Source organism: Nuphar pumila, chromosome 1, assembly GCF_984573655.1.
Source record: "Nuphar pumila chromosome 1, dmNupPumi1.hap1.1, whole genome shotgun sequence".
Taxonomy (NCBI): Eukaryota; Viridiplantae; Streptophyta; class Magnoliopsida; order Nymphaeales; family Nymphaeaceae; genus Nuphar; species Nuphar pumila.
In genome coordinates this window covers 175,999,577-176,022,606 of record NC_143249.1, presented here as the reverse complement: position 1 = coordinate 176,022,606, position 23,030 = coordinate 175,999,577, and the positions used below count along the sequence as shown (strand labels likewise).

Sequence of the window (23,030 nt, the reverse complement as noted above, 5' to 3'; positions counted from 1 at the left end):
TTCTAGGCCCATTGCTATTTTTGTTAAAGTTGGGAGGTCTATATGCTTTAACATTCGATCCGGGCCTAGTAACGGCCAAAACTTCATCACTCTTAATGCTCAAGCCAAGTCGAGTTTCTTCTTGACATATCTCGGCAAGGGCATCTTCAATAGGTAGGGCTTTGCTTCTATGGAGAAGAGATGCCCTTACTTGTTCAAATTCCGGGCGAAGTCCATGAAGGAATTGAAAAAAGTGTTCATTTTCAATTTGTTCCCTTTTTAGCTTAATATCTTGTGGAGCAACCCATTTAGGCTCAAGAAGGGCAAGCTCATCCCAAAGAGGGGTTAGAGAGCTAAAATAGTCCCGAATACTCATATCCATTTGTTTGGTGGAACGGATTTTTTCTTGACAAAAAAATTGTCGAGCAAGATCCTTTTGGGTATACATACCCTTAAGGAAAAACCAAGCCTCATTGGCCCTTCTAAATTTGGCAATATTAGCACAATTTTTAAGATCTACATTGTTCATAAACCATGCCAAAATTTTGGCATGGTTACTTTCCCAATCCCCAATTTTGGATTGATGTTCATTAATGGCTTTGATGCGCTCATCGCCATCTAAAGCTTTTTCAACCTCATTTTCAATTTTGGTGAGAACAAGAGAGGGTTCGGGAGTAGTTCCCATAACAAAGCCCCAAAGTTTCTTACCTCTTAGATGATTTTCCATAGCGGAGGTCCACATGAGATAGTTGGACCCATTTAGCTTAAAAGAAAGCTCCACTTTAGAGTCACGTTCCATCGGCACCAAATATACTTCCTTTCTTCAAAACTATGAGAGGCACGCGTTCCAAGATGACAAAAGAAAAGCCCAATCACCAACCGAGCTCTGATACCATGTAATGAAAAGAGGCAGAAGCACCAATAGAGCAAAAGGCACTCTTTAAGAGTGACCACTAGAGCCAAGAACACAAGCATCAAATGTGCACACACAAAACTCTCAAAAATAGAAAATGACTTAAAGTCATAAGTTGGAGTTTATTGAAGAAAAGAAGAGAAGGGTGAAAAACCCATACAATTACAAGGGGGAACCTCCTCTTTATATAGGGGAGGAGAGCACTAAAGGAGGACCATAAAGGGGGCTCCCTTCTAGTCGTTGGGAGCCCCAACGGTCATAAATATGACTGTTGGGGCCCCAACGACTAGATAGGTGGGGCCCCTTTATGGTTCCAAAAAGTAAAAACAGCAAAATAAAAAAAAAAGAAAAAGAAAAAGGGGAAAAAAAAAGGTAAAAAAACAAAAAGTACATATGAAATTACCAAAACACCCCTATCGGGTTTTTGGTTTATACAAAACAGGAAAAAACTATATTATTATGTATATATACATATATACGTATATATACTTATATATATTATATACAAATGTATATATATAAGTATATGTATATATATATATATTTATATATACATAATTTAACACCGCACCCCCCTGGGTGTGAGTGCAGTGCCCTGTTAGAAGAGTCTGTGTGACATAGATTAGATCCATTAGAGTCAAGAGTCGAGAGCATTGGACTAGCTTGTTGATTTGACTTTTTGATATTGTAAACTTATTGGGGTTCTTTGACCCTTACCTTTTAGACATCATTTTGGATTTGACTATTTTAGACTTGTTAAGTTGTTATTGTAAACTTATTGAGGTTATTTGACCTTTACCCATTAGACATATATCAGTTTAGATTTGACTATTTAGACTTGAATGCACCTATAATGTTAAATGTACTATATATTTGCAAATATGTATTTAAATGTGCTACATATTTGCCGTGGTAGGCAGATCTGTAGTTATTAGTTAAGTTTGATATGTGTGTAGATTTATTGCCGAATATTTGTATGCCAATATTTTTATTTGGTGGTTAATTAGTTGTGCTTTATTTTAGATTTTTCGATGTCGACTTCAAGTTCATGTCATAGAGATGATACTGCATGACAATACTGCAAAAACATTGATAACATACCAGGGTCATTGAGATGTGTGTTTTGTGGTGCTATTATTAGAGGTAGACTATATAGATTTAAGCAACATATTGTAGGTCTTCATCAATTTGTACTTCCATGTCATTCTCCATCTATTATTACTTCTCGTGATGATGTTATTGCTGAACTAAAAAGAATTGAAAGAAGAAGAAGATTGCAAAAATGCAAAGAAGGAATTTCAACCATTGTTCCATATTCTGAAGATGATGATGATGACCCACCTCATCAAACTCAATTAACTTCACTTTCCAAAACAGGCACCAATATAAAGAGATGGTGGCGCGACTGTTGGATGCAACAATGAGGATTTTCTGTCCTAATTATTGGCCTATATAATTTAGTTTTAGAATCTTTATAGTTTAGAGATGAAGATTAGCATGTGATGTTTTTAGTTATCTCGACTTATGACATTTTGTATGACTTGGATGTGAATTTAATATTGTTAAGGCTTCAATTGCATGTTTTGTTCATTTCTTCTTCTTATTTGTCTATTGTTTATTTTATGTCTATTGTTGTTAATTTTTTTGTATACATGATTTTATTTTTTGTATATTGTTTATTTACATTGTTAGTTGTATGGTTGGTTTATTCATTGTTCATTTATTCTTAATTTTTTTAGCATGTTATTTAATATAATTGCTTTACCGTGTTCGACGACATGTGTTTTGTCTACTGCTTATTGTTCGATTGATTTTATGTCGTATACATGTTTGTTATTAATTTTAGCAGTTTGTTTACATGTTTTGTATATTTTTTGTTTTTTTAATTGGGGTACCTACTAGTCCAACAATAACTGTTAAGACATATGTAATAATACATCTATATATATAAATATAGATGTATTTATAGATGTATTCACCATAATACCCGATAGGGGTATTATGGTCTTTTCACAAGTACCCAATAGGGGTACTTGTTTTATTTCTTTCATTTTTCTGTTTTTTTATTTTTGTTTTTTATTTTCTAAAATTGCTTTTTGGGATACCAAAAGGGGCCCCACAATGGAGTCGTTGGGGCCCCCAACGACTCTATTGGGAGCCCCTTTGGTCTCCTTTTCTTATAAATAGGGGGAACCCCCCTTGTATGTTGTATTGCTCTTGAGAGCTCCTCTTCAATAAAAGAGATATTATTTTTCATGTGTGTAGCATTTTTATAAGGCCCTTCGTATATCCCTTAGTGGATTTCCTCTCTTATGCTTGTTGCATTTGTCCATGTTGGACATAGTGAATGCTTTAGCATTCTTGGATTCTTCCGCATATTTCATTACATGGTATCAGAGCCATACGATCTTCTAAGGTAAAATCGTGTCTCTCTCTACTTCCTTTTTTTTACATCTACATTTTGTAGCAATGAAAGTCAAGATCGATCTATCATTCAAGCTCAATGGGAAAAATTACATGATGTGGGCATCCGCAATGGAGAATAATCTCAAAGGCAAGAAGCTTTGGGGTTATGTAATGGGAACCGTTCCGGAACCCCAACTTAAGCTCACAAAGATGGAAGAAGATCAAGAGAAAGCACTTGAAGGTGATGCTCGTCTCAAGGCCATAGAAGATTATCATCACCAAATGGAAGATTGGGAGAGCAACCATGCAAAAATCCTAGCATGGTTTATGAATAACGTCGAACTTAAGGTATGTGCAAATATTGCAAAATTCCGCTGGGCAAATGAAGCTTGGTTTTTTATGAAAGGTATGTTTACCCAAAAGGATCTTGCAAGAGCGTATTTCTTGCAAGAAAAAGTGAGAACCACAAAACAAGGTGACATGAGCTTACAAGACTATTATAGTGCTCTAAATCCTTTGTTGGATAAATTGGCTCTTTTAGAGCCTAAATGGGTGGCTATGAAGGATGTGGTATTAAGACAAAAACAAATTGAACAAGATAGATTGTTTCAATTTTTATTTGGGCTTCGTCCCGAATTTGAACAAGTTAGATCCTCACTTCTTCATAGATCTATGTTTCCTCCTTTAGAAGAGGCTATTGCCGAGATTACTCAAGAAGAGACTAGGCATAGCATGGGTAAAAGCATAAATGAAGTTCTTGCCGTATCTAAACCCGACAATCATGTTAAAACCTACAAACCACCTCATTTTGGTAAACAAGGGAGTGGTGGAAGAAAAATGATTATATGTCATCATTGTTATGAGCCGGGACATATTAAACCTGTTTGCCCAAAGCTAAATGGGGCATTCAAGCCAAAGATGGCTTTCGTTGAAGAATCATCCACCAAAGAAGATGAAGGCAAGAACGGGGATCTCAAAGATACTCTTGGTCAAATCTCCTTGGCTCTCCAACAAATTCTAAAAGCTACTTCTTCCACCTCCGGTGCCGCCATTGCCTCATCATCACCTCCCGGTACGTACTCTTGGATTTTAGATTCCGGAGCCTCTTTTCATATGACTCCTCATAAAAATGCATTAACCAACGTGCACACCAATTCAAAAATGTCTTGTGTCTCTACGACCGATGGAACTTTTCTCAAAATAAATGGTATTGGAACTCTTGATTCTAAAAATGTTCAAAATTTTCTTGTTCCAAAAGTTAGAATAGTTCCTAAACTAAATCTTAACCTCTTTTCCGTTTCTCAAATTGCCGACCATGGATGTGAAATAGCTTTCTCATCCCAAGGGTGCTTTGTGCAGGATCTCCGATCCGGGAAGCGGATTGGGCAAGGCCATAGGAAGGAAGATCTTTATTTTATGGATAACTTAATGCTTCCAAATACCTCATTTTGTACTTATGTCCAAGACAAAAATATTGAAACTTGACATAAAAGGCTTGGACATCCAAGTTACTCTAAAATGTATCTTTCTCCTTTTGGAAACAAGTTTTGTAAAGAAAAAAATATCAATTGCAAAGATTGCATTTTTGGAAAAATGAAGTCTATTCTTTTTCCTAGTAGAACCTTTGTGACAACAAGACCTTTTGAATTGGTGCATTCCGATGTATGGGGACCATCTCCGGTTCTATCCAAAGGTGGTTATTCATATTATGTTACCTTTATTGATGATTATACTAGATATGTATAGATTTATTTTCTTAACCAAAAATCGGAAGTTTTTAACTTCTTCAAAGAATTCCATGCAAAAGTTCAAAATCAATTTCAAAGTCAAATATCCATTCTTAGATCCGATTCGGGTGGAGAATACTTATCAAATGAGTTTCAATCATATTTGAAACAACATGGCATTTGTCATCAAAAATCTTGTCCAAGAACTCCTCAACAAAACGGTCTAGCGGAAAGAAAACATAGACATATTTTAGAAACCACTAGATCCTTGCTCATTTCTAAAAATATTCCTAAAAGTTTTTTGACCGAAGCCGTGTTAACCTCCACCTACTTAATCAATAGAATGTCATCTTCAAAATTGAACAATATCTCTCCTTACGAAAAACTTTTTAATATGACACCCGACTACAATCGTCTTCGTATTTTTGGGTGTAAATGCTTTGTTCTTTTACATAAAAGAGATAAATTGTCACCGAAAGCCATAGAATGCGTATTTTTAGGATATGGTGAAAATCAAAAGGGCTATAGATGCTTTGACTTTAAAAACAATAAGTTATTTGTCTCCAAAGATGTGACCTTTTTAGAAGATGAAAATGGATTTGAAATATTGGAAAAACCAAATGAAATTGATTATATGTTAATAATGATCTTTTAGAAGACTCCAATGATGACTCTTTGAGTCATCCAGAATTTTTAGAAAATACTCATGATTCTCGTGATAATGATGTATCACCAACTAATGGTGACAATCTCCAAGTATACACTCGGCGTGAGGAAGCACAACCTATTAGTGCTTTAGAAAAATTCTTGCGGCTTGATGAATCCCTAGAAGAAACCCCCTTTAGGCGATCTTCTAGAGAATCGATTTCACCTAATAGGTTTGTCTCATATGAAACCCTCTCACCTAACTATAGAGCTTGTCTAATAGCCTTGCATTCTTACTATGAACCTTCTCATTATAATCAAGCAAAAAATATTCCTCATTGGGTTGAAGCAATGAAAGTTGAACTAGATGCTTTAAATAAGGCTAAAACTTGGGAAATAGTTCAACTTCCTTCAAATAAAAAAGCTATAGGATGTCGGTGGGTCTACAAAGTCAAAACAAAAAGTGATGGTTCCCTAGAATGTTATAAAGCTAGATTAGTTGCTAAGGGATATTCACAAGAATATGGCATCGATTATGACGAGACTTTTGCCCCCGTGGCTCGCATGACAAGCGTTATAACTCTAATTGTTGTAGCATCATCTAAGAAATGGCCTATATTTCAATTAGATGTTAAAAATGCCTTTCTTAATGGTCAGTTGAATGAAGAAGTATATATGGACCCTCCGCCGGGAATTAGTGTTAACCAAGGTCAAACTCTTCGATTATTAAAAGCTCTATATGGTCTTAAACAAGCCCCTAAGGCTTGGTATGATAGATTTAGTGCTATCATGTTACAATTGGGATTTCATTCATGTTATACTGACACTGCTCTTTTTGTTAAACGTGCAGGTAATAGCATCATCATCCTTCTGCTTTATGTTGATGATATGATCATCACTGGCAATGATGAAAGTGGTATTCTTAATGTTAAAACCATGTTAAAACATAATTTTGATATGTCTGATCTGGGTTTTCTCAAGTACTTTCTTGGTATAAAAGTAGCATACTCTCCTCGAGGGTATATATTGTCACAGATGAAGCTTGCTGCAGACATATGTTCCAAATCTGGGATTTCAGATGACAAAAAGGTGGAGACACCCAAGGTTATCAATGCTAAACTACGACTGGAGGATGGAGTTCTGTTGGATGATCCTACGCCTTACAGACAACTCATCAGCTCCCTCACCTATCTGACTATCACCAGGCCCGATATTGCTCATGCTGTGCACTCTGCAAGCCAATTTCAGCATGCTCTTACATTTGTGCATATGAGTGTTGTGCTTCGGATCATTCGATACATCAAAAATACTTCGACTAAAGGGCTATTCCTATCCTCACTTTCTTCCTTAGATTTACTGGCTTATACTGATGCTGACTGGGGAGGAAACCCAAATGATCGAATCTCAACTACTGGCTTTTGTGTTTTCTTAGGAGATTCGCTAATTGCTTGGAGATGCAAGAAACAGCAGAAAGTCTCATTGTCGTCTACTGAAGCAGAATACAGGGCTATGGCAACTACTACAATGGAGCTTGTGTGGCTTCGAAGTCTTCTTCAAGATATGGGAGTTGAAATTACCGGTGCTTTGAAGCTTTGTTGCGACAACAAAAGTGCCATCTATATTGCCAGCAACCACACATTCCATGAGAGGACTAAACATATTGAAATGGACTGTCATTATGTACGTGATGAATATCTTCGTGGGACAGTTACACTGCCATATGTCACTTCAGAATATCAACTTGCAGATTTCTTTACCAAAGCCCTGCCTGCTCCTCGCTTCTTGTTCCTTCTTGGCAAACTTTCGGTTATCTCCCCGTAAAGTTTGAGGGGGGGTGTTAAGACATATGTAATAATACATCTATATATATAAATATAGATGTATTTATAGATGTATTCACCATAATACCCGATAGGGGTATTATGGTCTTTTCACAAGTACCCAATAGGGGTACTTGTTTTATTTCTTTCATTTTTTTGTTTTTTAATTTTTGTTTTTTATTTTCTAAAATTGCTTTTTGGGATACCAAAAGGGGCCCCACAATGGAGTCGTTGGGGCCCCCAACGGTCACAATTGTGACCGTTGGGGGCTCCCAACGACTCTATTGGGAGCCCCTTTGGTCTCCTTTTCTTATAAATAGGGGGAACCCCCCTTGTATGTTGTATTGCTCTTGAGAGCTCCTCTTCAATAAAAGAGATATTATTTTTCATGTGTGTAGCCTTTTTATAAGGCCCTTCGTATATCCCTTAGTGGATTTCCTCTCTTATGCTTGTTGCATTTTTCCATGTTGGACATAGTGAATGCTTTAGCATTCTTGGATTCTTCCGCATATTTCATTACAATAACATCATCCCATTGAAAATAAAATAAAGAGAAAATCGTTTATGGTGGTTTGAGCATATTCGGCGAAGGCCTAATGATGCTCCAGTTAGAAGGATGGAGAAATGGGAAAATATATTAGTTAAAAGAGGTCGGGGTAGGCCTAGGAAGACATGGATGGAGATGATAGGAAAGGATATGAATGCTTTGAACCTCACCGAGGACATGGCATTGGATAGAAATGATTGGAGGAGAAGGATTCATGTGGAAGACCCAGAATGATTTTCTTTTTTGGTTCATATCGCCGACCCCAATTGTTTTGGGATGAAGGCGTAGTTGTTGTTGTTGGGGTACCTACTAGTCCGCCTAGGCCCCGCCTAGGCATCATTTACCGCCTTTGACAACTAAGAACAGGATTTAAATGATCTGAACGGAGATGTAAATTTTATCCACATTGGAGTCAATTATTTTAGTTTTAATTCTATAGTGTTTGACCAACTGTTTGGCCTAAAATTGATGGCCAAATGAATCAAATATGGTTATAGACAAAAAAAGGTAGGGATTTATGAGAGTCTTAGCCAAATAATACGCTCTGGTAGAGACAAAAACTTGTTGGATACGGTCAAACCGTGATGGATACAGTTTGACTGTATCCTGTCTGTATCGGAACTGTATCGACCTGTATCCATACCCATCCGAACTGTATCCGTTCGGCATGGGTACAGTGCGCAAAAGGGCATATCCCTGTGACATAGCCACAAACTTTTATAACCTTAAAAGGTTAATAGAACATAATCAGATGGTTCTACATAGATTCAACATCACTTGAGATGTTCAATTTTCAGACATGCTATCAATAAAATTAGTACCTAAGAGATTTCCCCCAATTGTTGGCATTGATGCAGAGGGAAAAATGGTCCTCTACTGGGAGGGAAATCCAATCTGTGATCGCTTCCAAGATTCGAGCTAGGCATATTTCAAGTACATAATAACAGAGTGTCAATACCACATCCACAGACTAAAACATATTCGTACCAGTGGAGTAGAGGTCCTAGTTTTTATGGCACTGCATGCCTGTGACATGTTAATAGCAGGCTTCTATAACTGATTATGAGTACATTATTAAATTTCTATACAAATTTTCCCTGCTAATAAACTATTAAGTTGTAACTTGAGCATTATAAGTGAACCCATACTCAAAGAATCCAAAAAAAAACAATTGGAATTTGCACTTATTTTCTACTTATCACTGTTTTATAGGACACAGAGAATCACTCTGTATCAGGAAAAAGGGGAAAGAAAAAGAAAAAGAAAAAGAAGAAATTAGTACTCTATGAAAGTAAATATGAATGGGGAAAACATAATGATACCTGGAGAAGGTGCCGCAGCAAACAATGCAATATTGTTTGTGCTTGAGGAGCAGGCTCAAAGCAAGGAAATTCTGTGCATGCAGAAAATGACATTCTCTGGGTGACACCCACTACAACTGCTGCACTTAGAAGAAGCCCTAGCGGGTAAACCTCCCTGTCAAATTCAAGCTCTGGATCCAACTGCAACAGCAAGCAACATATCTAATTATCTCATGATTTACTTGATACCAAAAAATGCTGGAATCAGAAAATAATGCAGATGAAAGCACCAACTATTAAATATTGTATTTTTTCATATATATATATATATAGTAGGCTGTAATTAGGGCTGGATGTAATTTTCATTTTCTTTTTGTTCTCATTTTATATTTTTTATTATCTTTTGTATTTCAAAGTAGCTAAGATTGACTAGCCGTTAGACTCTAACGGCTAGTCTTTGTTCTCCTTTGTATATATAATGGACCTCCACATTCTACCTTTTAAGCATTATGCTTAATGCTTTTTCAAGTTAGCAAAATATTATTGTTTACACTGTGAGTGTGCTCTTGTGCCCTTGTGAGTGCTTTGTTGCACTTGTGTTATTACCCATAACTCGTATTTGTGCTCTTTGCTATTGAAAACCATTTCATTACATGGTATCAGAGCCTCGGGCTCTTGTGATCGTGGGATCTTGAGTTGGTGGTTCGTGTGCACGAGAATTTACTCCTAGTTTTTGAAGATTGTTCGTGGAAGAGTCCACATGGTGTTGGTGTTCAAGTCAGCTTGAGGTGTTCAAGAACCGTTGCTTGGAGCATCACATTCATCTCATCCTTCTTCTTTCTTCCTTACTCCTTCATTCTCTTCCTCTTCTCTGTCATAGCTATGGAGGACAGGAAGTTGTCAACTTTCTTCCTTACAACCTCAAGTCCTCCAATTATATGGTGTGGTCTAACTCTATGAATATATATGAAAGAGATTTGTAGGGATTAGTTGATGGCTCCGAAAAAGGAGCTTCAATTAATTCTCACAAAAAATGAGAATGAGAAGACAATGAACCTTCAAGGAGACGAGAAGGCAAAAGCTATTGCAGATTACGAGAAGTGGAAGGAGTGGAAAATGGGTCACACCAAAGTTATGATATTGGTCATCAATGGTGTGGACATCTCCGTATGTTAAAATCCAGCTAAATTTGAATATGCCAATAATGCTTGGTACTTTCTCAAGAGGATGTATTCATTGAAGGACATTGCCCACATGTCATCATAATAAAGTTCGGAACATGCAACAAAAGAATATGACTATTAGAGAGTACTATGGAACTTTCTCCCAACTTTGGGATGAACTTACCATGTTAAGCCTACCTCACATTGCTTACAAGCGCCCCTCACTTCAAACACAACATTGAGTATGAGGGAAAAAAAAATTGTGTACCATCATTGCAATGAACCAGAGCACATTAAGCCATATTGCCCCAAATTGAAGAAGAAAGAAGACAAGAAAGTGGAGAAAGTGTTAAAATATATATATATATATATATATTCAGTGCTGTAATAATTTGCCCTATAGGGGCATTTAAGTCTTTTCATATGTAGTAATAATTGTTTATTAAAAACATTTATCTTTTTTTATTATTCTTTACTTCTTCTCTTTTGTAATTTACCTTGCCATTGGGAGCTCTATCCATAGAGTCGTTGGGGCCCCAACGGTCATAAATATGACCGCTGGGAGCTCCCCAATGACTATGTGGGGAGCTCCCAATGGCCTCCCTCCTTGTGATTTGTATATAAATAGAGGATGTGTTTTTCCTTATTTCTCAATGCTTTTCCAAGCACATATTCAATAAAGAATATATTTTTTTACTTGTTTGTGTTGCCCTTTGTTGGCTCTTTGTAGTGTCCCATAGTGGACTTGCACTTTTGTGCTTATATTGTACCTTTGTGCCCTTATATTGTCCACTATTAGACTTGTACGTGCTTTTGCATTTTGTTCCAACAATTCTGCATATTCTTCTTCTTCTTATATATAATTTTTTATTAACGTTCTTAGAAATATATAATTTTCCATTTTTAGGATCATAACATTGGTATCTTTTTTGGTTATCAGCATAGCCAAAGAAGGCATACGGAATGGCTCTAGGTGAAAGTTTGTCATTTTTGTTGGTTAATACAAAACATTTGCAACCAAAGACTCGTAATCTAGCATAATCAGGAGAGATTTAACAAGCTTTTCAATATAAGAAATATTTTGTAAAGAAGATGGCATTTTGTTTATAAGATAGACAAAAGTTAGAAGAACTTATGCCCAAAAAAAATTTGGCACATGACTTTGCAATAAGGTTTTTGAAGTTTCAATGAAGTGCCTATGTTTTCTTTCGGCTAAACCATTTGGTTGTGGTGTGTGAAGACATAATCTTTGGTGTATAATGCCATGAAGTTTTAGATAATTTTTAAACTCTTGATAAAAATTATCGCCCTGAATCAGTCGATATAGAAATTTTATTTTGAAATTTGTGTGACTAATTTATAAAATTTTTGAAAATGGAAAAAGACTTATGATTTATGCTTAAGTATATCCAAGTATGTCTAGTAAAATCCTCCATAAAGATAACATAATAAACATATTCACCTTTAAATAAAACAAGTGTTGAATCCTAAACATCTGAATGTACAAGCTTAAGTGGTCTACAACAACAACAACAACAACAACTACGCCTTCATCCCAAAACAATTGGGGTCAGCGATATGAACCAAAAAAGAAATTCATTTTGGGTCTTCCACATGAATCCTTTTCCTCCAATCATTTCTATCCAACGCCATGTCCTCGGTGAGGTTCAAAGCATTCATATCCTTTCCTATCATCTCCATCCAAGTCTTCCTAGGCCTACCCCGACCTCTTTTAACTAATATATTTTCCCATTTCTCCAACCTTCTAACTGGAGCATCATTAGGCCTTCGCCGAATATGTCCAAACCACCGTAAACGATTCTCTCGCATCTTATTTTCAATGGGTGCAACACCTACCTTCTTACGTATCTCTTCGTTCCGAATCTTATCTTTTATTGTATTTCCACACATCCATCTAAGCATCCGCATCTCAGCTACACTCATTTTTTGAATATGATGTCTCTTGGCAGCCCAACATTCCGTACCATATAGTAAAGTGGGTCTAATAGTCGTCCTATAAAACTTTCCCTTCAACCGCAATGGCATTCTACGATCGCACAGCACTCCAGTAGCACTTTTTCATTTCATCCACCCAACCTTTATCCTATGATTTACATCTCCATCAATTTCTCCATACTTTTGAATGATGGATCCCAAATATTTGAAATAATCATTCACCGGTATATCTTGCTCACCAAGCTTCACTACACTCCCATCACTACTTCGTTGCTTACTAAACCGACATTCCATATATTCAGTCTTACTCTTACTCAACTTAAAACCTCTAGCTTCCAATGTCTGTCTCCATAATTCTAACTTAGCATTAACCCCAGCTCTAGACTCATCAATCAAAACAATATCATCAGCAAACAACATACACCACGGTACATTTTCTTGAATTGATCTCGTAAGCTCATCCATCACTATTGCAAATAGGAAAGGGCTTAAAGCAGATCCTTGATGTAACCCAACCGTTATCGGGAAATTGGTTGTCACCCCTCCACAAGTGCGGACATTGGTTACTACTCCTTCATACATATCTTTAATTATACTAATGTACTTGAGAGAAACACCTTTCTTCATCATTGTCCACCAGAGAACGTCCCTAGGTACTCTATCGTATGCCTTCTCTAAATCAATAAAAACCATATGCAAATCTTTGTTCCTCTCTCTATATCTTTCAATAAGTTGTCTAAGAAGATGTATAGCTTCCATAGTTGATCTTCCAGGCATAAAACCAAATTGATTCTCCGATATTATGACAACCTCTTAAGTGGTCTAGATGAAATAAAAGTTATATCATTGAATGGCAATCTCTTCATTTTTCCAAGAAGAATCTTCGCAAAAGAAATCATTAAGATTACAAAAAAATTCAAATTTAAAAAATACTGAATTTTGGACACATTTGGATGTCCTAATCTTCTATGTCATCTATTTGAATCCATTTTTTGGATATTACAACAAAAAACATTTTTTGTTATTTTCAAAAAATCCATATAGTAGAGTCCCCCTTCTCTATGGCCTTGCCCAATCAGCTTTCCTAACAAGCGACCTTGTATCAAACATTCATTTGAAGAAAAGGAAATATTACAACCACAATAAAAAAATTGAGAAACAAATAAAATATTTAACCTTAGTTTAGGAATGTAACAAACTTTTGGAATAAAAAAGTTTTTTGATTTTAGAATATTTTTTTCAAAATTCCCTATTCCTTCCATTTGAAGAGATATGCCATCAGCTGTGAAAACATTTGACATACTTAAGTTGCTATGATATTCGAATAAAATATCTTTGTTTGGGGTCATATAAAAAGGTGCACCAAAATCAAGAAGCTAAGGAATTTTACCAGGATCGGAGTAAGATAAAACAACAACCGTAGTTAAAAAAGATGCTCCTTTAAGAAGAGGTTGAAGCACTTTCACTAATTGAGCCAAAGATAAACTCACAATGGATGAATCTTCTGATGTAGAAATATCTTTTTTCTCTTGTGGAAATTTCACCGATGCAACCTTCTCCTTATATGCCCCTTTCAGTTTAGGATATTAGGGCCTAATGTCCCCCGGTTCATGACAATGATGACAAATAGTTTTTCTTCTATCATAGTCATTTCTTTGTCTTCTATAGTGAGGTGGTTTATATGCACGAACATATTTACTTAATGTAGAAACGGCTAAGACCGAGTCATTTTCGAAGGCCATAGAGAAGGAGGACTATATTACATGAATTTTTCGGAGCTACCCAAGAATGTTTTTTGCTTAAATGTTTAGAAATTAGAAACAGACTTATGGCACAAAAGACTTGGCCATCCTCATATGTCTAAAATCCAATATTTTCCAAATTTGGGAAAGTTTTGTGAATCTGAAAATTTTGCTTGTAAAGACTGCATTCCTGGAAAAATGAAAAGATTACCTTTCTCTAGTAGAACTTTTGTCTCTTCAAAACCACTTGAGTTAATACATTTGGATGTTTGGGGACCCGCACCAGTGATTTCTAAAGGTGGTTTTGCATATTATGTCATCTTTATAGATGATTTTACTAGACATACTTGGATTTGTTTTCTCAAACATAAATCCGAAGTTTTTACTCACTTTCAAATATTTCATAAAATGGTCACAAACAAATTTCAAAGTAATGTCTCCATTTTTTTCACTGATTCAGGGGGAGAATTTATGTCTAGAGAGTTTAAAAATTATCTTATTTTATATGGCATTATTCATCAACGATCTTGCCCAAATACCCCGCAACAGAATGATCTTGCATAACGCAAACGTCGTCACATTATGGAGACCACTCGGACTTTGTTAATAGCAAGCCAAGTGCCAAAAGGGTTTTGGGCAAAAGCAGCTTTAACTGCTACTTATCTCATAAACCGAATGCCATCTTTTTTAGAAAACATATCTCCGGTTGAAAAACTTTATACCTTAGCTCCAGACTAAGAGTATTTGGTTGCAAATGTTTTGTATTTACAAACAAAAACATAAATTCTCCCCTCGTGCAATCCCATGTGCCTTTTTAGGATATGCCGAAAACCAAAAAGGGTACAAATGTTACGATGTTCAAAATAATAAATTATATGTGTCAAGGAATGTGACCTTTCTTGAAAATGAGAATTTTTTTGAAAGTAAAAAACACAAGGATATTACTAAATATTCCTTTTTAATTGACTTAACTTCCAAATCCGATGAAGAGGATTTTGAATGTAGTTTTGACAATGACCAAAGCCCTACTAGCTTTGATCTTGATACTGAAGATCAAACTAGTAGAGATGTTAGTCTTCAGTATTCAAGACGAAGAATTGGAGAGCAACGCCCTCCATGCGCGTTAGAAAGATTTTCTGAAGTTTCTCCTCGTAGGACTTCTAGAATCTCTAGACCCCCCGGAAAGTTTGTGGCCTATGAATCTTGTTCACCCTCATATAGGGCAGTTCTTGCTTTAATTTAATCCTATGTTGAACCTTCCTCATATTTTGAAGCCAAAAATCATGCAGAATGGATTGAAGCTATGAAATTAGAGCTAGATGCTTTAGAAAAAGCCAATACTTGGTTCATCCAAGACCTACCTCTTGGAAAGAAACATATAGGTTGTCGATGGATCTATAAAGTCAAAACCAAAAGTGATGGGACCCTAGAAAGATACAAGGCACGTCTTGTAGTCAAAGGCTACGCTCAAGAGTATGGCATTGATTACGAGGAAACCTTTGCTCCTGTGGCTCGAATGACCACAGTTCGAACTTTAATTGCTTTAGCCTCTATTAAGAAATGACCTATATTTCAAATGGACCTTAAAAATGCATTCTTAAATAGGAGCTTTGTTGAAGAAGTATACATGGAAACTCCTCCTGGTATTAGTCTTCCTAAGGGTAAAATTCTTCGTCTTGAGAAAGCGCTTTATGATCTTAAACAGACACCAAAAGCCTGGTATGACAGGTTTAGTCATGTTATGACTAATATTGGTTTTCATTCTTGTTGGATTGACACTGCCTTATTTATTAAGCAATCTGATGCAGGTATCATTATCCTTCTTCTTTATGTGGATGATATGATCATCACTGGATGTGACAAACAGGGAGTTGTTAATATCAAAACTCTTCTTAAAACTCATTTTGAGATGTCTGGCCTAGGACTATTACGATATTTCCTCGGCATAGAAGTGGTTTATTCTCCTAGAGGGTATTTGATTTCTCAAACTAAATTTGCTTTTGACATTGTTTGCAGGTCTGGCATCTCAGATGAAAAGAAAGTAGATACTCCAAAAGTAGTTAATGTTAAGATGAAAATTGATGATGGAGAACGACTTGAAGATCCTACTTTATTTAGACAACTTGTTGGAGCTCTTTCCTACCTTTCTATCACTCGGTCAGACATTACACATGTTGTCCACATAGCTAGTCAATTTCAACATGCTCCCACCTCTGTTCACATGGGAGCAGTATTACGCATTATTAGATATTTAAAGAGTTTTCTTTCACGAGGACTTTTCTTGTTTGCATCATCTTTAGATTTAATTGCTTATACTGATGCTGACTGGGGAGGTGATCCTAATGATAGGCACTCAACCACTGGTTTTTGTGTGTTCTTAGGTAAATCTCTCATATCGTGGAGGTGCAAGAAGCAGCAGGTCTCTCTTTCCTCCACTGAAGCCGAATATAGAGTCATGGAAACCACTACAATGGAAGTTGTTTGGCTCTGAAAACTGTTAGCTGACATGGGAGCTGAAGCAACACAGGTCTCGCGCATGTTCTGTGACAATAAGAGTGCAATCTACATCGCAAGCAACCGGACCTTTCATGAACGCACCAAACACATAGAGATGGATTGTCACCATGTTCGAAAGGAGTACCTACACGGCACCATTGATCTGCCATATGTTACATCTGAGTACCAACTAGCAGATTTCTTCACCAAACCTCTTGCAGCTCCCAGATTTCACTTCCTCTTAGACAAACTTTCGCTCATTGTACCGTAAGTTTGAGGAAGAGTGTTAAAATGTAATATAGATATATATAATAATAATAATATATTATTATTATATATATTTATTATTTTTATTTTTTATTTTTTATTTTTTATTTTTTATTTTCTTTTAATTTATTGTACAATAAATATTATCTAGTTCGTATCGAACTAGATAATATCTAGTTTGGTTAAGTTCCACTTGGAACTTAACCAAATACTAGTTGTTGGAACTAGTCCAACAGCTAGATTTCTAGCCGGACTAGTCCAACAGCTAGAAGGGAGAGCTCTTTATGAGCTCTCCCATTAGCTCTTGTATAAATAGGGGTGCAGCCCCCTTGTAAACTTCATCCTTTTTACATAAATAAAATTATTTATTTATGCGTGTGTTGTTCCTATTTTACCTTTTTTAAGGGCTTTGCTTAAAGTGTCTTTTAGACACTTCGTTCGATCATTCCAAGGGCGTTCGTGGAAGATTCATTACAACTTCCTGTATGGAGAATAATAGATTTTGTAGATTCAAATTCCGGTCTTAGACCGTTAATGAATTGGTAAAAGTACTCCGCGTCTATTTATTTTTGGCAGAATTTTATATCTTCGGGACAATGCGACTTTAGCTCTAGAAGAGACAATTCTTCCCAAAGTTCGGATAAATCATTATAGTATTCCCTAATGTTTTATCCCCTTGGACCATAGTCCGAACTCTTTCTTTCACATTGCATACATGTGCAATATCTTTAAGAGAATGCATCCACTTAAGATAATCACAAACCTTGTTAGCAAGTTCAAACTTGGCAAGGCTTGAACATTTTTTTGCATCCACACTACTAATAAGCCAATACATGAACTTGGCATGTCCCATCCTTCATTCCTTCTACTTTTTCTCATAAGAGATTATAGCCCCGGTTTTTTCATTTTCGGATAGAGGCACTTCTTTATCACCTTATACCTTAGTGAGAACTAGTTTAGGTTTCGGATCGGACCCATCTACTAGTCCCCATAACCCTTTTCCCCAAATAAGGTGCTTCGTAATAGAAGTTCATGTTAGATAGTTGAAATCATTGAGTTTTATGGGTTTAATGGTGACATTATCATTGTCATCCATTTTACAAGGGCTAAGAGAAGAAAAGAGAGAGAACATAAGTGAAGAGGAAAGAGAGAGCAATATGTGGAACACAAGCACTCCACTGATGGTTCACACGATCACTCCAAACTCTTGCAAGATCACCAACACTTTAAGATCTTCAAATAGGCTTCAATAGGACCAAACTTTGATAACATGTAAAAATGGGTTGAACACCTTCAAGCACCAACAAATCATTCACCAACAAGTGCAATACACAAGCATAAGTTTCAACAAGGACACAATCACAAGTGCTACGAAGAGCACAACCACAAGTGCCACTAAGGGCATACACAAAAAGATAAAAATAAAATCTTTTATTCAAGAAACAAGTACGCAAGAAGTATACCTTTACAAGGGGGATAGACCCCTATTTATATACAAAAGGGAAGAGAGGAGAGCCAATAGAGAGTATAGAGAAAAGGGGCCAAAGCCCCAACGACTGAACCCCAATGACTGAATTTCTAGCCGTTGGGCCTTAGTCCAACGCCTGGAAATCCAGCCATTGGGCTCCAAGTCAACAAAGTTGACTTGGTCCAACCTTGATCCAAATATATATACAATTTAATACTTCTCTCCTCCATCGATTTAAACCTCTTCCTTTGGAAGATGTCGTTGTCAAAATATACCAAGAAGAAACTCGTCTTGGTATGATTAAGGGAGAAGATGAAGTGTTGGTCGTTCCTAAACCCGATAATCTATGTCACATAGGTGCGGGTGTGGGTACGAGTGTGGATGCGGCACTTTAAAAAAAACTTGGGTGCAGGGATGCGGGGAGGGTATATATACATATAATTTTTAACAGTTTTAAGCTAACATTACGTGTATGTGTGCATTTATGTATATAATATAGATAAAAATGGACTTGATTAGGGTTAACTGAATCTAGTTTTGAATAGAAATGGATCTCAGTGTGGTTGACTTCACCTAACACAAAGGAAGATGTGTCCAAGTGTCACACCTGCTTGGGTGCGGGTGCGACGCAGGTGCGGTGCCCTGTTAGAAGAGTTTGTGTTGCATAGTCGGCAATCATGTGAAATCTTACAAGCCTCCATACTTTGAGAAGAAAAATAGCTATAGCGGTAGCTATAAAAAGGTTATTTGTCATCATTGTAAAAAAAATGGACACATAAGACCTAATTGCCCCAAGTTAAATGACTCTCCAAAGAACAATGTGGCTTCCGTTAAGAAATCCACACCAAAGAAGGATTAATCAAATAAGGGAAGATACTTTTTTTCACTTGCTTAATTATATGAGGCACTTCAACAATTACTCAAATCTCTATCTGCATCGGGTGTTGTGATAATTGCATCTTCTCCTCCAAGTATGTTCTCATTTCATATGACACCTCATGAGAATGGTCTATCCGATTTATGCACTAATTTAAAAACTACCTATGTTTTCACTGCCGATGGAACATCTTTGCAAATTAAAAGTATTGGAACCTTAGATTCTTTTCAAAAAATTTATGTACCAAAAGTTAGGGTTGTTCTACAACTAAATTTAAATATTTTTTGTTTCTCAAATTTTCGATCATGAATGTGAAATCTCTTTCTCACCTAAGGGTTGCTTCGTGCAGGATCTCCGATCCGGGAAGCAAATTAGGCAAGACCATAGGAGAAGAGATCTCTAGTTCATGAATTATCTAAATCTTCCTTTAAATTCTTTTTGTAATTATGTTCAAGATAAGGATATTGAAACTTGGCATAAAAGACTTGGACATCCAAGTTACTAAAATATATATCTTCGACCTTTTGGCAAAAAAAATTGTAATGAAAAATATTTAATTTGCAAAGATTTTATCTTTGGAAAGATGAAATCCATCAATTTTCCTAATAGAACTTTTGTCTCTAAAAGACTTTTTGAATTAGTGCATTCGGATGATTGAAGATCTTCTCTCATCATATCAAAAGAAGGATATTCATATTATGTTACTTTTATCGATGATTTCACTAGATATGTGTAGATCTACTTAACTTCAAATCTGATGTGCTCCTTTTTTAAAAACTTTTATATGATTGTCAAAGATCAATTTCAAAGCAACATTTTTATTCTTAGATCTTATTCGGCTGGTGAATACTTGTCAAATGAGTTTCAAAATTATTTAGAACAAAATGAGATTTGTCACCAAAAGTCATGTCCTAGAACTCCATAACAAAATGGCTTAGCTGAAAGAAAATATAAGCATGTTATAGAAACCACTAGGACACTACTTATTTTTAAAAATATTCCAAAAAGTTTTTGGGTTGAGGCAGCTCTAACATTAACGTATTTGATAAATAGAATGGACTCATCATCATTAAAAATTTTACCTCCTTATGAAAATTTATTTAAAAAAACACCCAATTTCAAGCAGTTGTGAATTTTTATTTGTAAGTGTTTTGTACTTACATAAAAGAAATAAATTGTCTCCAAAAACCATTGAATGTGTATTCATGGGTTATGGAGAAAACCAAAATGGATACCGATGTTTTGCCTCTAAGAGTAACAAATTATATGTTTCTAAAGATTAACCTTTTTGAAAAATGAAAATGGTTTTGAGAACCAAGAAAAACAAGGAAATAAATTATATTTTTCTATTTGACCTCTTGCCACAAGAAGAGTTGACTTCTTGTGATGATTCTCTGAATGATAACGGTGATAATACCTTGAATGATAATGAAAATGTTGATAATATTGTGCATTCAAATGATGAATATGCGGAATCACCTATAAGAAATAATGATATTGTTGATAAACCCATACAAATATGCACCTGGCATAAGCAAAAGAATCCTCTAAATGCTTTAGAAAAAAATTCACAAAATTCGTCTTTAGAAGAAACCTCACTTAGAAGATTCAATTGTCTCCAACCCACCAAGTAGATTTATATCTTATGACACATTGACAACAAATTATAGTGCATGCCTAATAGCTTTACATTCCTATCATGAACCATCGCATTATAATGAAGCCAAAAATCTTCCACAATGGGTTGAAGCAATGAATATAAAACTGAAAGCACTTGAAAAAGCTAAAACATGAAAAATAGTTTTATTACCCATAAGGAAGATATTTATAGGATGTAGATGGGTTTTAAGGTTAAAACCAAGAGTGATAGGACTCTACAAAAATATAAAGCTAAGTTAGTGGACAAAGGGTAATCTCAAGAATATGAATTTGACTATGAAGAAACTTTTGCCCCAGTAGCTAGAATGATTAGTGTTAGGATACTTAGTCATTACATCCATTCAAAAATGGCTCATATACCAACTAAATGTTAAAAATGCTTTTTTAAATGGTGAATTAAATGAGGAGGTTTATATGGATCCTCTATCGGGGTTTTGTATTGAAAAATCTACAATCCTTAAACTTAAAAAAGCTTTGTATGATCTTAAACAAGCTCCTAAAGTTTGGCATGATAAATTTAGTAATGTAATGACTCATCTTGGTTTTCATTCTTACTATACTGACACTGCTTTTTTTGTCAAAAGTACATGTTCTAAAGTTGTGATTCTTCTACTTTATGTAAATGATATGATTATCACTAGAAGATGGAGTTAGTGATATTAAAAATATTTAAAAAAAAACTGATTTAGGCTTTTAAAGATATTTCTTAGGTATTGAAGTTGTGTACTCTCCCTGAGGGTACATTCTTTCTCAAATGAAACTTGTTGATATTTGTACTATATGGCATTTCAGATGATAAAAAGAAAGAAACCCCAAAAGAGATTAATGTTAAATTAAGGCTAGAAGATGGGACTCTGCTTGAAGATCCTACACCTTACTGCCAACTAATTGGGTCGCTCGCTTGTCTATCACTCGACCATACATAGATCATGCGGTTTACTCGGTCAGCTAGTTTCAGCATGCTCCAACCACTATGCACATGAGTGTTGTCTTGAGAATTGTTAGACACATCAAGAATACTATAACAAAGGGGGTTTTTTATCCTCATCTTCTTTATTAGATTTACATGCTTATATTGATGCTGATTGGGGTGAAAATCCCAATGATAGAGTCTCAACTACGAGTTTTTGTGTATTTTTAGGTGACTCTTATTTCATGGAGATGCAAGAAGCAACAAAAAATATCTTTAAGTGAAAATGAATATTATGCAATGGCTACAAAAACAATAGAGCTTGTGTGGCTAAAAAGTCTTCTTAGTGATATGGGGATAATCATCTCAATACCTTTGAAGATGTATTGTGACAATAAGAATGTAATCTACATTGCGAGCAACACACCTTCCATAAGCGAAACAAACATATCGAGATGGATTTTCATTATGTGCGTAATAAGTATTTGAGAGAAACTATTACGTTGTTGTTTGTTATATCAAAGTATCAGCTTGCGGATTTCTTCACCAAAGCTCTTTCTGCTCCTCGATTTATTTTTCTCCTTAACAAACTTTCGGCTATTTCCCTGTAAGTTTGAGGGAGAGTGTTAAAATATATATGTATGTATATATATATATACATTTATATATATATATATATATTCAATATTGTAATAGTTTGCCCTATAAGGGCATTTTAGTCTTTTCACATGTAATAATAATTGTTTATAAGAAACAATTATTTTTTCCTTTTTTATTATTCTTTATTTTTTATAATTTACCTTGCCATTAGGAGCTCTATCCATGGAGTCATTGGGAGCTCCCTAACGACTCTACATGGGGTGCTCCCAATGGCCTCCATCCTTATGGTTTGTATATAAATAGGAGATGTGTCCCCCCCCCTATTTCTCGATGCTTTTCCAAGCACATATTAAATAAAGAATATATTCTTTTACTTGTTTGTGTTGTCCTTTGTTGGCTCTTTGTAGTGTCCCATAGTGGACTTGTGTTCTTGCACTTTTGTGCTTATATTGTGCCTTAGTACCCTTATATTGTGCACTATTAGACTTGTATGTGCTTTTGTACTTTGTTTCAACAATTCCGCATACTTCTTTAGAGAAAGTAGCTATGGTTGG

At 35.6% G+C, this 23,030-nt stretch overlaps 1 protein-coding gene across 1 annotated transcript in view; it reads right to left on the bottom strand.

Moving 5' to 3' along the window:
* LOC149851354 (uncharacterized) overlaps positions 1-23,030 on the bottom strand; it is an 87,741-nt gene that overhangs the window by 44,243 nt on the left and 20,468 nt on the right. Inside the window, exon 12 of the mRNA XM_090000342.1 lies at positions 9,360-9,539. Within this exon, the coding sequence (XP_089856468.1) occupies positions 9,360-9,539 (180 nt within the window). The remainder of the gene's footprint in view (positions 1-9,359; positions 9,540-23,030) is intronic.